Raw genomic sequence first — 14,512 nt, forward strand, 5'->3', positions numbered from 1 at the left:
GTACATCGTGTATTTAGTGACAATGACTCCTATTTTATACTTGACTGGAGGTGGCGCGTATGGTGGCCAAGGCGGTGTGGGTGGAGGCTTTGGACCAGGACAAGCAACCGGGGGTGGAGGTCTGAGTCCAGGTGGATTAGGATTAGGAGGTCCTGGAGGTTATGGAACCGGGCCCGGGGGAGCCTCCGCAACTGGGTTGGGTCCAGGAGGTCAAGGCGGTGTAGTCGGATCATTTGGGTCACAAGGTACCAGTCTAGGACCTGGAACAGGCCTCGTACCTGGAGGTTTGTTCAAATATACTTTGACAGCAACGTTTGGAAAGAATCATTGTCATCACAAAGAAAGTACCCAAGGAAAGTAAATAAAGTCTGCTTTGGATTCAGGTGGTTTTGGAGGAGGTTACGGTCAACCAGGCAGTAGCCAGTACCCAGGCCTTGGTGGAAGTGGACCCATATCTCCTAAATCAGGTACCGTACATGATGAGGAATGTATTTTAACAGCTTCAAAAAGAAGAACAAAATTCAACTCTGATTGTGGTAACAGGTTACGGCACGGGGGGAACAGAATTTGGACTTCGTGGGACAGGTGTTGGAGTTGGACCTGAAGGTGCAAGATTTGGATCCGGTGTTGCTGGAACTGGACCTGGAGGTGCTGGATTTGGGCCTGGCAGTGCAGGATTTGGAACTGGGGGTGCAGGATTTGGACCTGGAGGTGCAGGGGTTGGACATGGAGGTGCAGGGGTTGGGCCTGGCAGTGCAGGATTTGGAACTGGGGGTGCAGGATATGGACCTGGGGGTGCAGGAGTTGGGCCTGGAGCTGCAGGAGTAGGGCTTGGTGGGAAGAGTGGTGCCAAATCATCGAAACAACTTCCAGGTAAATTCCTATAGAAAACAAGTTGTTGTTTCATTTCAAAATAGACACAATTTAAATCTGAGAGAATTTTGAGGTTTTTGTTGCTAAAACTGAACTACACTCTCATAAAGGCGTAGGGGTTCCTGGACTGTACCAAGGTGGATTTGTACCAAGTCAAGGTAGGTTAAAAAAAGAGATATCAAATTTTAATCAAACAAATCGCGAAAACACAAACAATCACTAAATGTGTTTCTTTCCCTTGTTTAGATTTTGTAAGCCGAGGTGTGGTCCCTGGAGTGGCAACTGGAACTGGACTTGGGCCGCAAACAGGTGTGAACTCTTACTGGTAATATGCCAGTGCTTACAAATTTACAAATTCAAGCATTGCATTCTTTCTCGCAGTCGGTGGAGTACTCGGCCAAGGTGCAGACAGTAAGTGAGACCGACTATTAAAAAGGGAACCAGAAATCTCACGATGATATTTATAAGGCTTCCCGGTATAACTGAGTCAATCATCTCTTTCTCTCTTAAGATGGTCGGGGACAGCAACTTCCAGGGGTTTTTCGTGGGTATCCTCTAATATCACCCAAGTCTGGTCAGTAAAGTGACATTGAATCAGATTAGAAGAAAAGTTACTTAATGACAGATGGACCTTGAAATATTTTGACCTCAACAGGAGCAGGGAAGTCAAAAAGTCCAGCCAAAGTAGCAGCCAAGTATGGTAAAGAAATTTTATATTGGCTTCTTGCCACACCTTTGAAAACATCCTAAATCAGGGGTGTCCAAACTTTTTCATTTTAGGGTCACATACAGAAAGAAGGAGAGCCATAAGGGCCACTGCAATATTATTTTGCCTTAATTTATTCAATGTGCTAAAAATCAAGAAAGCAATAAATTAAATTAAATTACTTCATAGTTGTTTGACAAACTGCTGAATAGCTTTTTGTTGAAGATCATAAGGTAAATACTGTATTTAAGGATTTGTCAAGATTTTGGGGTGGCCAACAGCATAATATCCCTGACCAGATCCACACCTGCATGTAACAGAAGATGAATCCCATCTCCACATTCAGAACCAAACCTGTTTTAAGATGTCTATTTTTAAATTTGATGTATTCTTAAACCGGAGTTTGAACACCCCAAGTGGATGAAAGCAATTTTGCTTCCAAAGTTAAATGATCTTTTTTCACCTGTTTGGAAGACAACTTGTCATTATTATTTTATTACTAAATCATTGCAAAAATATTTATACAATATAATAATTTATTTGCATTTTTGAATGCTCAGAGACTCTTTACATTAAAAAAAATGTATTATTATTATAACATATTTTTTATTTAGCCTTGTGGGCCGTGCCAATGTAATTTTTAGGCCACTGAAAAAAGAATGCCCCCCCCCCCCCCCCCCCAGGCTACAATTTGGACACCTCTGTCCTAAATTACAATTGCTTGAGAAAGCCTCATTATGTCCACCAGGTGGTGCTGCAGCTAGTGCTCTTGGTCAAGGTGGTGCTGGACAACTTGCAGGAGGGCCTGGTCTTGGAGGATTTGGAGGTGGGGCTGCAGGAATAGGTGTACCTGGAGCTGTTCCTGGATATGGCGGTAGCTCTGGAACAGGTACCAGATTTAAGTGTGTTTTGTTAGTGTTGTTTACCAAAGGAAAACATGCATTATAAATGAATACACACTCTTAAATGAGAGAAGTTCAGCAATCTATCAATGCTTTGTGCCGTAGGTTATGGTCCTGGCTCAGCCAAAGCACTCAAATATGGTGAGACATTCACCCAAAGTGGACATCTTGTCAATTTAAGTCTTAAAGGACTGAGGGCAACCTCCAAACCTTCTGTCCAGGGCCAGCTGGTGGCATCAGCAATGGTGCAACTGGAGGCCTTGGTGGACCAGGAGGAAGACCTGGTCTTGGCACAGGTGGCCCCGGATATGGTTCAGGTGTTGCTGGAACTGGGCTAGGTGGACCTGTTGGAGGAGGTTATGAGCCAGGTAGTACTGGAACAGGAAGAACAGGACCAGCACCAGGAGGAATAGGAACAGGATCTGGGGGTAATTAGACTCAACGTTTTGTTTGAATATCTCGAATTGTTCTCTGAATTATGGTCATGTTGCATTATCTTCATATTCCAGGATACGATGCCAATGCCAAAGCTCGTAAATATGGTAAGAGAAGTCAGAGGAGTAAACACTATTGTTTGACTGTATTTAGTAAAGGAACAATATATCTGCTGATAGGAATGGTCAGTGGAGCACTGGGGAATCAAGGAATAAATACTGGCGGCCTTGGACCGAATGGTGCTGGCATGGGCTACGGACCAGGAGGAGTAAGGCCCGGTGGTGTTGGTACAGGATTTGGACCTGGTAATGCGGGTAAAAGCTACGGACTGGGGCAAGTTATTGGATTTGGGGGGGCCGGTACAGGTTCTGTACCAGGAAGAGGAGTTGGACCTGGTGGTGCGAGCACTGGCTATGGACCAGGGGCAGGAGTTGGACAAGGAGGTGCTGGCAATGGATTTGGACCAGGGGCAGGGGTTGGGCCTGGAGGAGCTGGCACAGGATTTGGACCAAGTGCAGGGGTTGGGCCTGGAGGAGCTGCAAATGGACCAGAAAGTAAGAAAAAGTATTATTATCAAACAAGTATTGACCAATGACTAATATAAAACTCTTGATTGGCCCTGCTTGATTGGTCTTCATTTTTTTTTAGGTTATGCTGGTGCCAAAGCCCGTAAATATGGTAAGAGGAACACCATTTTCAATACTGGATAATACTGTAATACTGGATAGAATATTAGACCTTAAAATAAACTTGCCATCTCATGTATGTTTTCCTAATGGTGCCATGGGTGCATGAGGACTTGGTGTTGGAAGTGGACCAAATTCTGGCCTTGGAGCAGGAGCATTTCCAGGACAAGGTGCTGGACAAGTAGCTGTAGGAGGAGGAGCAGGACAAGGCGCAAGTGGACAGCCTGGTTCTGGTGTAGGAAGACCTGGTGGTTTTGGACAGGGTGGTGTCGGAGGTAAAGGAAGCTCGAAAGCCTTGTCCAATTATTTATATTCAATCATTAGTACTGTTACCTGTCCTAAATTGGTGACTGCCAGCTAATAGTAGCATCATAAGCATTTCATTTTTCAAGTTCTCCTGCTGGTGCCTCGTCTCTTAAATTTACTGACTCCAACTTAAACAGAATAAGAAACATTTGTTGTAAAACCAAGTTATCTATACAGAAAGGATGCATTAAAAGTGTGCTTCAACCATTCAGGTCTTCCGGGTGGTGGTGGAGCAGTAGGACAAGGGGGAGTACTGGCAACTGGTGGAACTGGATATGGAGTTGGCGGTTACAGCCCTCCAACAGGTTTTGGACAGGGGGGAGCCTACGGTGCAGGGACGGGGAATGGATATGGACCAGGTTCAAATGACTTTATGGAGGCGTAATATAAGAACAAAATAAATCAATACTCTACGACTTAATTAAATCTCATTCGCAGGATATGGAGTTGGCTCGAAAGCTGCCAAATATGGTACAAAAGTTATGTTGGTTTATTCAAATGTCATGTTAAAATGAAATAGTCTCTGCTCCAGTCTCCCTAAAGAATCTGTGTGATGGGTGCAGGTCAAGGTGGAATCGCACAAGGCGGAGCTGGACAAGGTCAAGTCGGTGGTGGAGTACTTGGAGGCGGAGCCGAACAAGGTGGAGTCAGTGGTGGGGTACTTGGAGGCGGAGCTGGACAAGGTCAAGTCCGTGGTGGGGCACTTGGAGGCGCAGTTGGACAAGGTTGCTTGAATTTAAAGGCCAACTTTGTCATTGTTTATTATTGATTGTATGGTTTTTAACTCTACCTTGCACAATCTCTAGTATCAAATGAAAGAGAGACACCTACACTTGCATTTATCTTTGATGCAGATAACACACACACACAGACTAATGCTGAACCGATTGTCATATAATACAGTCGAAATCAATTTCTAACTTCAGTGCTTTTCAAAGATACAATTTTCAAGGTTGTACAAGTCAAATGGGTGACAGGTTGCTCGTGAAGGGAACATGGTGATTTCTCTTTTCAGGTTATGGTACAGCTGGATCCAAGGCAGACAAATATGGTATGTAACTCAGTTGATTTGAAAGATAAATTCAAATAAAGAAATGCATTGTGTGGTAAATGAAGTACAATCATTTGGTTCTCCTGTAGGTCTACCTGGTGGAGTGTCACCAGGAGCAGGGAGCAGCACCGGCGTCCTCGTCAACGGCACTGGAGTGTACATGAACGGAACTAGCACTGGTGATGCTGCTCGTACAACATCTGGACCTGGCGGTAAGATTCTGTATGTTCAAAAATACAGTATGATTTAAATCAGGATGGTCAGTAATCCAAATGTGTGCTGGTCAGGACGAGGCACTGCACGGGGAACGCTGGCTCCAGTCGCAGAAGGCACGTATGCAATACAACTGTCGGCCCTTGTCATTCTTCAAATACAACTTTGACATGTTGGTTATTATTGATCCAGGTGGGACTCGCACTGATGTGGGAAAGGACGGAAAAGACTTTGATGGAGGTGCGTGTCAAAAATAATGATCGAAAAGGAAAAACAAGCTTAGCTAGTTGTAATCTAGACCTGAAAATTTGATCAAAACTCACATAAATGCTGTCATGCATTTTTCCCTGGTTTTCAACTATAAATGTCATCAAATTGTTATCAACCAGCAATTTAAATTGTAAAAATCTGTCCTATTCCAGGTGAGGGTGGTCCAGGCAGTGTGATAGAGGGGTCTGGCATTGCTGCAGGAGAAGGTGTGTTTAAATGCAACTTCTTTTTCTAGCCATACAACATTGCAAGATTTGGTCTGAAGCACAGTCTTACAAAACTTATTGAAGGAGAATGTGCTCATTTTTTATCAGGGGCGAGAATCATTTTAAGTAGCAATTTTTGATCAAAAGTTGTTTTACTTTTCACATGAATACACTGCTCTTGCGACAGGCGGTGGGGTCGGTGGGAGACCATTTGGTGCAGGAGCTGATGGTGATGGTCTAAGAGGAACAGGGATTCCCATCCTTGGAGGAAGACCAGGTTTGTATCAAACATTTCAAATAGTATTGTCCGTTGTTTGGGCCCATTGAGGTTTTTTTTTTTTTTCTCCCCGAAACAGGTCTTGGTGGTACTCCTCTTCCAGGTTAGAGTTTACTCTTCCAGATTGTGTTTAATTGCCCTGATAGTCTTTGTTTTATGTGGGCTTTGTGTTGTTTTTGCTGTTGTGATGTCCTATAGGATCCACAGGAGCTGCACCCAGTAAGTTGACATCCAACTTTGGAAAAGATCACACAAAGGCTAATGCCAGGATTAAACATCACAAGATGCTTTCTATTTCTCATCTTCTCTTGCTGCAGGTGGTGGAGGAGCTGTCCAACCAACTGGTATGACTTGAGAGATTCCACTGTACATTCAATTGCACAACTCAACGAAACGAGAACCACCATGTCTATAATATTTGCAGGTGCCAGTGGGGTTCTACCTGGGGCCAAACCTATCAAACCCCCAGGTGCTGCCACTTTTGAAAATTAACTCTCTTAGACCTTGTAATTGTATTCATTTCGTAAAGGTCTGCTGCTCTTCTGTGCTTTACCTAAAGGAGTACCAAGAGGTGATACCCCTGGTGAAGGAGAGGGACGTCTGGATGGAGGGACAGATGGTCGACGTAGGACTGGAGGAAGACAGACTGGGGTAGAAGGAGCTCCAACCAGTGAGGGACCAGTAGGGGGAACTGGAACTGGATTTGGACTGGGAAGCACACCAGTAACTGTAGGGGCAACACCAAAACCATCCAAAGGTGCCTTTCTACGCCTTTCTGCATGATACCTTCATAGCAACACAGGAACAACATTTATTAATAATTAAAATCTGTTGTTGTGGTCCTCGATTCAGCATACAATCCAGATGGGACCAAAGTTGGTGCCTTACCTGGTGGAGTAGGAAGTGGAACCAGTGTAGTTGGAGGAGGCCCAGCAGGAGTTGGGGCAGGGCCTGGCATAGCTGGCGGAGGTCCAGGAATTGGGATCGGACCTGGGTTATTCGGAGGAGGTCCAGGAGGAATTGGGACTGGCCTTGGTGGGAATGGAGGACTTCCAGGAGGTGTTGGGGCAGGCCCTGGTGGAGTAGGAACAGGTCTCACCAAACCTGGAAAAAGTGAGCTGCTTAAAAACTGCTCCTTGGACTTTGTCAAATGAACCAAATTGTAAAGATATTTCTGCATTTTCTCGTCAAAGGTTATGCTGCTGGTGGAGCTGGAGCTTTACCAGGTGGAGGTATACAAATGGCATTTTATTAGCAGATTAACATAAAAAATCCACTAAGTGAAATCTAACCTTTTCTTTTCTCTCAGGTCAACGCTACCCGAATGGAGCGGGAAACCCAGGTAAACGTACTTATACTGAAAATTTTATTTTCTTCCATATGAGAGAGTTTCATCCAGTGATGAATGTTTTTATTTTATTTTATTTTATTTTATTTAATTAGCATATGGGAATTTTGGAGCGGGGAGCCAAGGTGGTGTTGGGCCCGGTACCTATGGTGGTCCCGGAAGTGTTGGTGCTGGAGGAGTTGGGGGTGGGATTGGTGGAGTTGGAGGAGGTCAAGGAGGATTCGGGACTGGACTTGGTGGAGTTGGAGGGGGTCCAGGATCTGTTGGGAGTGGGACTGGAATATATGGAGGAGGTCCAGGAGGAGTTGGGCCCGTGCCTGGCGGAGCAGCAGCACCCTTCGCGAAACCAGGAAAAAGTGAGCTGCTTAAAAACATATTCATAAAATATGTGAAAGGCACACAGTAAGGCCCAAGTTGTGAAAGGACGTGTTCATTTTACAGGTTATGGTGCTGCTGGAGCTGGAGTTTTACCGGGTGGAGGTATGCCAATTTACATTTAACAAGCAGATTAAAACAACATACACAAATATGTGCTGTCTCTCATTCTTCCCAGGTCTACGCTTTCCAACTGGTGCTGGTGCAGGACAAGGAGGAAAACCAAACAAAGGCACCTCAAAGCTCTTCTTGCTTTCTTGCCAAAACAATTAATCAAAATAAACTGTTTTTATCTTCCAATCAGCATATGGGAACTTCAATCCAGGGGGTCAAGGTGGGGCTGGGCCTGGTGGCTATGGTGTTCCTGGAGGTGTTGGTGCTGTACCAGGAGGATTTGGAACAGGAACAGGTGTAAATGGAGGAGGTGCAGGACGATATGGGACTGGGCCGGGTGCTGTTGGCGGACTTCCAGGAGGCGTCGGGATGGGTCCTGGTGGCATGATGCCTGGTGGAGTGGGATCGGGTCCTACAAAACCTGGAAAAAGTGGAATACCAGGCAATGGTACGTTGAGGATCTTCTTGCTTACTTGTCAAAAAAATTCAATCAAATAAACTGTTATTATTTTCTGATCAGCTTATGGGAACTTCAATCCAGGAGGTCAAGGTAGTGTTGGGCCTGGTGGCTATGGTGTTTCCGGAGGTGTTGGTGCTGTACCAGGAGGAGTTGGAACGGGAACGGGTGTAAATGGAGGAGGTGCAGGACGATATGGGACTGGGCCTGGTCCTGTTGGTGGTGTTCCAGGAGGTGTCGGGATGGGTCCTGGTGGCATGATGCCTGGCGGAGTGGGATCAGGTCCTACAAAACCTGGAAAACCAGGCAAAGGTACCTTGAAGATCTTCTTGCCCCCCAAAAAAGAAAATCATAAAATGAACTGTTATTATTTTCTGATCAGCCTATGGGAACTTCAATCCAGGAGGTCAAGGTGGGGTTGGGCCTGGTGGCTATGGTGTTTCCGGAGGTGTTGGTGCTGTACCAGGAGGAGCTGGAACAGGAACAGGTGTAAATGGAGGAGGTGCAGGACGATATGGGACTGGGCCTGGTGCTGTCGGTGGTGTTCCAGGAGGCGTCGGGATGGGTCCTGGTGGCATGATGCCTGGCAGGGTGGGATCAGGTCCTACAAAATCTGGAAAACCAGGCAAAGGTACCTTGAGGATCTTCTTGCCCCCCCATCCAAAAAAAAAATCATAAAATGTTTTTATCTTCTGTCAGCTTATGGGAACTTCAATCCAGGAGGCCAAAGTGGGACTGGGCTTGGTGCTGTTGGTGGAGTTCCAGGAGGCACTGGGATGGGTCCTGGTGGCATGATGCCTGGCGGAGTAGGATCAGGTCCTACAAAATCTGGAAAAAGTGAGCTCCCTAAAAACAAATGAACCATGCTAAAAGTACACAATAAAAACAAAAAGATTTCTACATTTCATCATAGGTTATGGTACTGGTGGAGCTGGAGTTTTACCAGGAGGAGGTATGCAAATTATATTTCACTTGAAAGATAAGGCGACTGACATGAAAAAAAGTAATAACTCCTTGCTTCATCTCAGGTCTGCGCTTTCCGTATGGCACCAATGTAGGACAAGCAGGAAATCCAGGCCAAAGTACTGTCCTTTTTTTTTAAACTGTCTTGCTTGCACGTGGTAAAATTTCATCTTTGTTGTTTGTTTCTTTTTTTTTTTCCTAACAGCGTATGGGACTTTTGGAGCAGGAGGCCAAGGTGGGCTTGGACCTGGTGGCTATGGTGGTCCTGGAGGTGCGGGTGCAGTTCCCGGAGGTGTTGGTGCCGGTCGCGGAGGCTATGGTAAAAGATTTGAAGTTTATGGCACTGGGCTCAGGAATCATTTGCGTGAACCTGGAAAATATGGTGTCATTACAGGGGGCAGAGGTGTGGGTGGTAATCTTGTTGGAACCGGAACCCTTGAAGTTGGATCAACTGGAGTGGGTCCTGGAGGTATGGGAGGACCAGGTTATGGTGGTGGTGCTGGTGGACTGGGAGGATATGGTGGTAAGATAAAATTACTGGAAACAAGGACGTTCATTTAAAAGTCTTTAAAAGTAAATGTTATATTGATATGATGTGTTCTCCTCTCCAGCTTCAAGATACAATGGTGGAAAGCCTTCAAAAAGTATGTTAGCAGTGACAACCAGTCAGTCAGCCCTTCACCGTCAGAACGCTAACAGAAACCTGTTTTTTTTTTTTGTAGGCTACGGGGCAGGAGCTGAAGGTAATAGAGTTGTGCCTGGTGGATATGGAACTGGAGCAGCTGTAGCCGGTTCTGGTCCAGGAGGTTTTGGAACAGGTGGCATCAGGCCTGGAGCATATGGGCCTGGCATTGCAGGAGCAGGGGCAAGACTGGGTGGTGTTGGAACTGGGGTTGGTGCCTATGGACCAGGTGCTGGCAGCTATGGGGCTGGTGGAGGAGGTCAAGGACAAGATATGAGGAAGCCCCCAAAGTCTGGTAAGATGACAAAATCTTTTTTTCACCCTAGAAATGCAAAATTAATACATACAGAACAGAACATTTTTCTCTATACGGCAGGCTATAGTTCGTCCTCACTTGGAGGAGCTGGCTATGGGACTGGTGGTTTTGGGCCTGGTGGTCCTAGCTCAGGGACAGGTGGATTTGGACCAGGCGGTAGCCTCAGACCAAATGGTGCTGGCATAGGAACAGGTGGTTATGGATCTAGCGGTACTGGCACAGGACCCAGTGGCTTCGTACCTGGAGGTGGTTTCAGACCAGGTAGTGCCAGCACAGGAGGGTTTATACCAGGCAATGCTGGCACAGAAACAGGTGGGTTTGGACCTGGTGGTGGCTACAGACCAGGAGGTGCAGTCACTGGAACAGGTGGATTTGTACCAAGTGGTGGTACCAAGGGCATGGGAGGCTTCACACCTGGTACTGCTGGCATGGGAATTCCTGCATTTGGACCAGGACGTGCTGGAGTAGGTGGCTTCAGTCCAGGTGGTGCAGGAACGGGCACAGGTAGTTTTGGACCTGGTGCTGCCAGCGCAGGAGCAAGTAACTTTGGTCCAGCCGGTGCAATTCCAGGATTAGGTCGTTTTGGTCCAGGCGGCCAAAGAATATCTCTTAAACCAGGTAAGGTCACACATTGGATCACAATATGTACATAAATACCTCATCTTGAATTGCGTTTATTTTTAATTTTATTTATTTATTTATTTTAATAGGAAGTGCTGTTTCTAATGGAGTTGGACCTGGCAGCTATGGCGTCGGGGGGTACGGCACTGGGGGACCAGGCTCTTATGGCTTTGGGTCCAGGGGTGTTGGAATTGGAAGCTACGGTCCAGGAGCGGCAGCAAGTGGTTCAGTTGTAGGTGGACCTGCTGGATATGGACCTGGTGGACAAGCACTAGGAGCAGGAAAACCTGCAAAATCAGGTTATGGATCTTCCCTTGAAGGAGCTGGATATAGAGCAGGTAAGCAAAATCAAAGTTGATGTACAATTTAACGGAGCTGTTTCGAATTGTTTACTTGGAAGACTTTGAATTTTAATCTTGATCCAGATGTTAATTGCTGCATGATGTTGATGCTCAATAGATCCAAAACACTCTATCCAAAATCTAATTTATCTGTGCTTAGCAGGCGGTGCAGGAATTGGGGTAGTCAATGGAGGGGCTCAAGGTGAGTCGCAGCCTTCTAAATGTCAACCGTTGATGAAATTCATAAATATGCTATCAGATGAGGGCAAAGATTGTTGCTTCCTACAAATTGGGCGCTTTGGGATTAACGTTCCCATTTTAAATTTTTGGGGATTAAATTTGAATTCATCTCGGCCAAAAAAAAAAAAAAAAAATGGTTTGACATGGAAAAACCCACACGGGTGTGTTTGTCCTGTAGGAGGTGCTCAGAACGGCTTTGGTGGAGCAGCTACTGGAGGCAATCCGGGTAAAAAAAAAAAAAAAACTTGTATGAGCTTGTCTGGTGGATTCTCTTTTCATTAAAAATTCCTTTAGAGAAAAGAAAAAAAAACATGCAAAGGAGTGGTACAGGTTCAAGTGATCCTTTGGACTTCTTGGTTGTTGAATACATTTCACCTTTACCCAAAACAAACTTCTAGATCGCATGTACACAATCGATCCTGAACTCATTGATTCTGTGACCATACCGTTCATGTCATTGGCACAATAATGAATCAATGCAGTGTTGATAGAGAACTTGAACGCTTGTATTCTTTTATATACTGTACTGACAAAAGGAAAAAATGTCTCGCTTGTTAGCAACACCTTGACTTTGTCTTTCCTGTTTTTGTCCTGCAGGATACGCTGGAGCTGCACAAAAATGTAAGCTATTCCACTGTGTCACCTGAAAATGGCGACATTCACTCGACACCTCACAAAACAAACTGCATGATTCCAACTTTCAAGAACAAGCTTCAGTTTCCTTTGTATACAAATGAACATCATTACAAAATCTTGATTGACTCTACCAAGCCCATCTTGAAAACCTAACCCTGCCTTGAAACGTTAAGACTTGTTGAAAAGCAGAATTTGGAACTCTATCTTCCTGTGCTATTTGTGGATTCAAGCTGTAATTTGAGTGAATCCCCCCCCCCCCCCCCCCCCTCCCCCTTGCATATAGTAGAACAGTGGTTCTCAACCTTTTTTCAGTGATGCACCCCCTGTGAAATATCTTTCAGCCAAGTACCTCTGGACCAGGGCAAAGCATTTAAAAAAAAAAAAAAAAGACTTAAAACATGCCATCAGTGTCTGAGTTATTAAAATGTAGACCCTTTCAAACTTCATTTGTATTGGTCCATAAATAAAACAATCAAGCAAAAGCGTCATCTTTTTGGATCATAGAAGAAATCTGTTTCTCAAAAACTTAATACATAACATAACTTGATTATTAATAAATATTTTTCCACCAAAAAAAATCAATATAAACAGTCCTGTTCACAAAAAAAATAATCAACATAAAGTGTCGGACCTGCTCTCAAAAAGAAATAATTATAAATAAATACTCGTCCACAGAAAATCATTAATCATAAAGCGACCTGTTTTGGGATTACAGTATAGATCTGTTCACAAAAATAAATACTAAATTGACAGGTAACGAGAGGAGGAATATGATAGTTCTAGTATTGGAGAGTTTTTACTGTGTTTTTACAAGAATGAAATTGAAGAACCCACTGAACATAAAGTTTGTTTTCTGAACTTATCTTTTCCTGAAACAATTAATTCAATAATGATTTTGAAACAATTTTTGCATGTTTATTTTTTAAATCTCAAGTACCCAGGGGTTGGGAGGGTGCTATAATTTTGAAGGGAATAGCAATGCCTTTGTTCATATATGCTGTCTGAATAATGGTTAGTACAAACATTGATCTTTCATGTTTGTGCCGCAGCGAGCGCGCAGAAGGCAGCCAAGTATGCAGCTATGAAGAACCTGCTGGGAGCCGGAGCCTATATGGGTAAGCCACAAAGCGGGTGTCACTTGCAACTCATCATGATGTTGGATTACTTGCAATCAAACTTGCATATTGAGAGATGACCTCAGCGAATTCCAAATAAACATAGCACACAGCAGAGACGCCAATTGTCCCATTACTTTTGGTCCCTTCAAAAGATGGAAGGTCCATACACAGTAAAAAGGGTTGAACATGATTCGGCATTCTTGACTGTTTCATTTCAAATCATCGTGGCGTTGAACAGAGCGGGAATGCTAACAATTGTACCCAATGTCCCAATAGTTATGGCTCTGATTGCATGTGTGTTGCAGGCGGTGGCGGCTGTCAGGGTAAATACTGCGGCCGAAGGAGGAAGTGAGGACAGCCAACAGGATATGACCTCATTGCAACAACAGCGGTGCTACTATGATCCCAGACCGAAAACGTCCTACTTTGCGCACATCCAGCGGCAGACGTCAAGACCTTGCCGCCGTTTCTGTTAAGATTCCCTGGAGCCGAACAAAATATTCATTTAGACACAACCTTTTTTTTTTTTCTGTCTGTAACGTGGACACGGAAGTGCTCGCTGCTGGTGTTGCTGTGAACCTCCGCCAAGGAAAGCTCTCCCACTGGCTGGCCTTGGATGAGGTCATCACACACTGAAGACCCAGCTGTCCTTTGACTCTGCTGATGAGGAACAACACGCACTAAATGTTAGCTAACAAGATCAGCAAGAATGGGATAAGATTCCATACATATGACTCATAGTCAAAAAAAGATAATTTAGTATATTTTGCATACAACACATCAGTTCAGAAGTTTTCATACAAAGCCACCAGAGGAACCTCCTTACATATACATCATGAGAGTGTGTTTGTGTGCGCATGCGTGTGTTTTCAGTTTACTGTGCATTCATGTTCGTGTGTATTAGTCCTAACTTATAGTGACGAAGAGCAGAAGAAAGTCTAATGTCTATTTAGTTAAGTGTTACAATGGAATATGATTTTCTGTTGCGCTCTAGAACATTTTTTTTTTAATTTGGAAGAAAAAGTGTAAATGAATCCCGCCCTTCATCTTTGTCTTCATGATGAAACTTGTTTTTTTTTTCTGTTATGTTGAAACTTTCCCATGTTCATTTCTATTAAAATGGTGCACTTTTTGTGCTTGTTGCTTTTCAATTAAAGTATCGACTAATCAACAGATTGCAGCGCATGTTATTTGTGCATGCATCTACACACGCACAAGTTTTTTTGACTGTCTTAGTGGGACCATCCCATCGACATTATATATGCATCACGCATGTTTTCCAGCTTTTTTCCCTGACACAACTGATCGTGGACCAACTTTGGACATCCCTGACCTAACCCTAACCCAACCAAAATCCTATTCAAAGCTACATTTTA

General features: G+C 44.5%; 1 protein-coding gene across 2 annotated transcripts; it reads left to right on the forward strand.

The window, feature by feature from the left end:
• Window positions 1–9,584: 9,584 nt before the first annotated feature.
• LOC148408978 (uncharacterized) lies at window positions 9,585–14,256 on the forward strand. 2 transcript variants are annotated; one of them, XM_088440088.1, is made up of 10 exons: window positions 9,585–9,705; window positions 9,794–9,826; window positions 9,905–10,159; window positions 10,241–10,798; window positions 10,891–11,139; window positions 11,303–11,344; window positions 11,561–11,608; window positions 11,980–12,003; window positions 13,068–13,133; window positions 13,442–14,256. In XM_088440088.1, the coding sequence occupies exons 1-10, from the start codon at window positions 9,654–9,656 to the stop codon at window positions 13,486–13,488; spliced, it is 1,374 nt and encodes a 457-aa protein (XP_088296214.1). In that variant the 5' UTR covers window positions 9,585–9,653; the 3' UTR covers window positions 13,489–14,256. The 2 variants fall into 2 exon arrangements, with proteins under 2 accessions (XP_088296214.1, XP_088296215.1); XM_088440089.1 differs by having other exon boundaries at window positions 11,306–11,344.
• Window positions 14,257–14,512: the final 256 nt, after the last annotated feature.

This window comes from Hippichthys cyanospilos, chromosome 18 (assembly GCF_059441005.1).
Source record: "Hippichthys cyanospilos isolate Australia breed blue-spotted pipefish chromosome 18, RoL_Hcya_1.0, whole genome shotgun sequence".
Lineage (NCBI taxonomy): Eukaryota > Metazoa > Chordata > Actinopteri > Syngnathiformes > Syngnathidae > Hippichthys > Hippichthys cyanospilos.

Coding starts and splice junctions, on each gene's coding strand:
- LOC148408978 (XM_088440088.1), top strand. CDS start 9,654: ATGGGAGGACCAGGTTATGGTGGTGGTGCTGGTGGACTGGGAGGATAT. Junction 10,799..10,890: donor AAGAATATCTCTTAAACCAG/GTAAGGTCACAC, acceptor TTATTTTAATAG/GAAGTGCTGTTTCTAATGGA. Junction 12,004..13,067: donor CGCTGGAGCTGCACAAAAAT/GTAAGCTATTCC, acceptor TTTGTGCCGCAG/CGAGCGCGCAGAAGGCAGCC.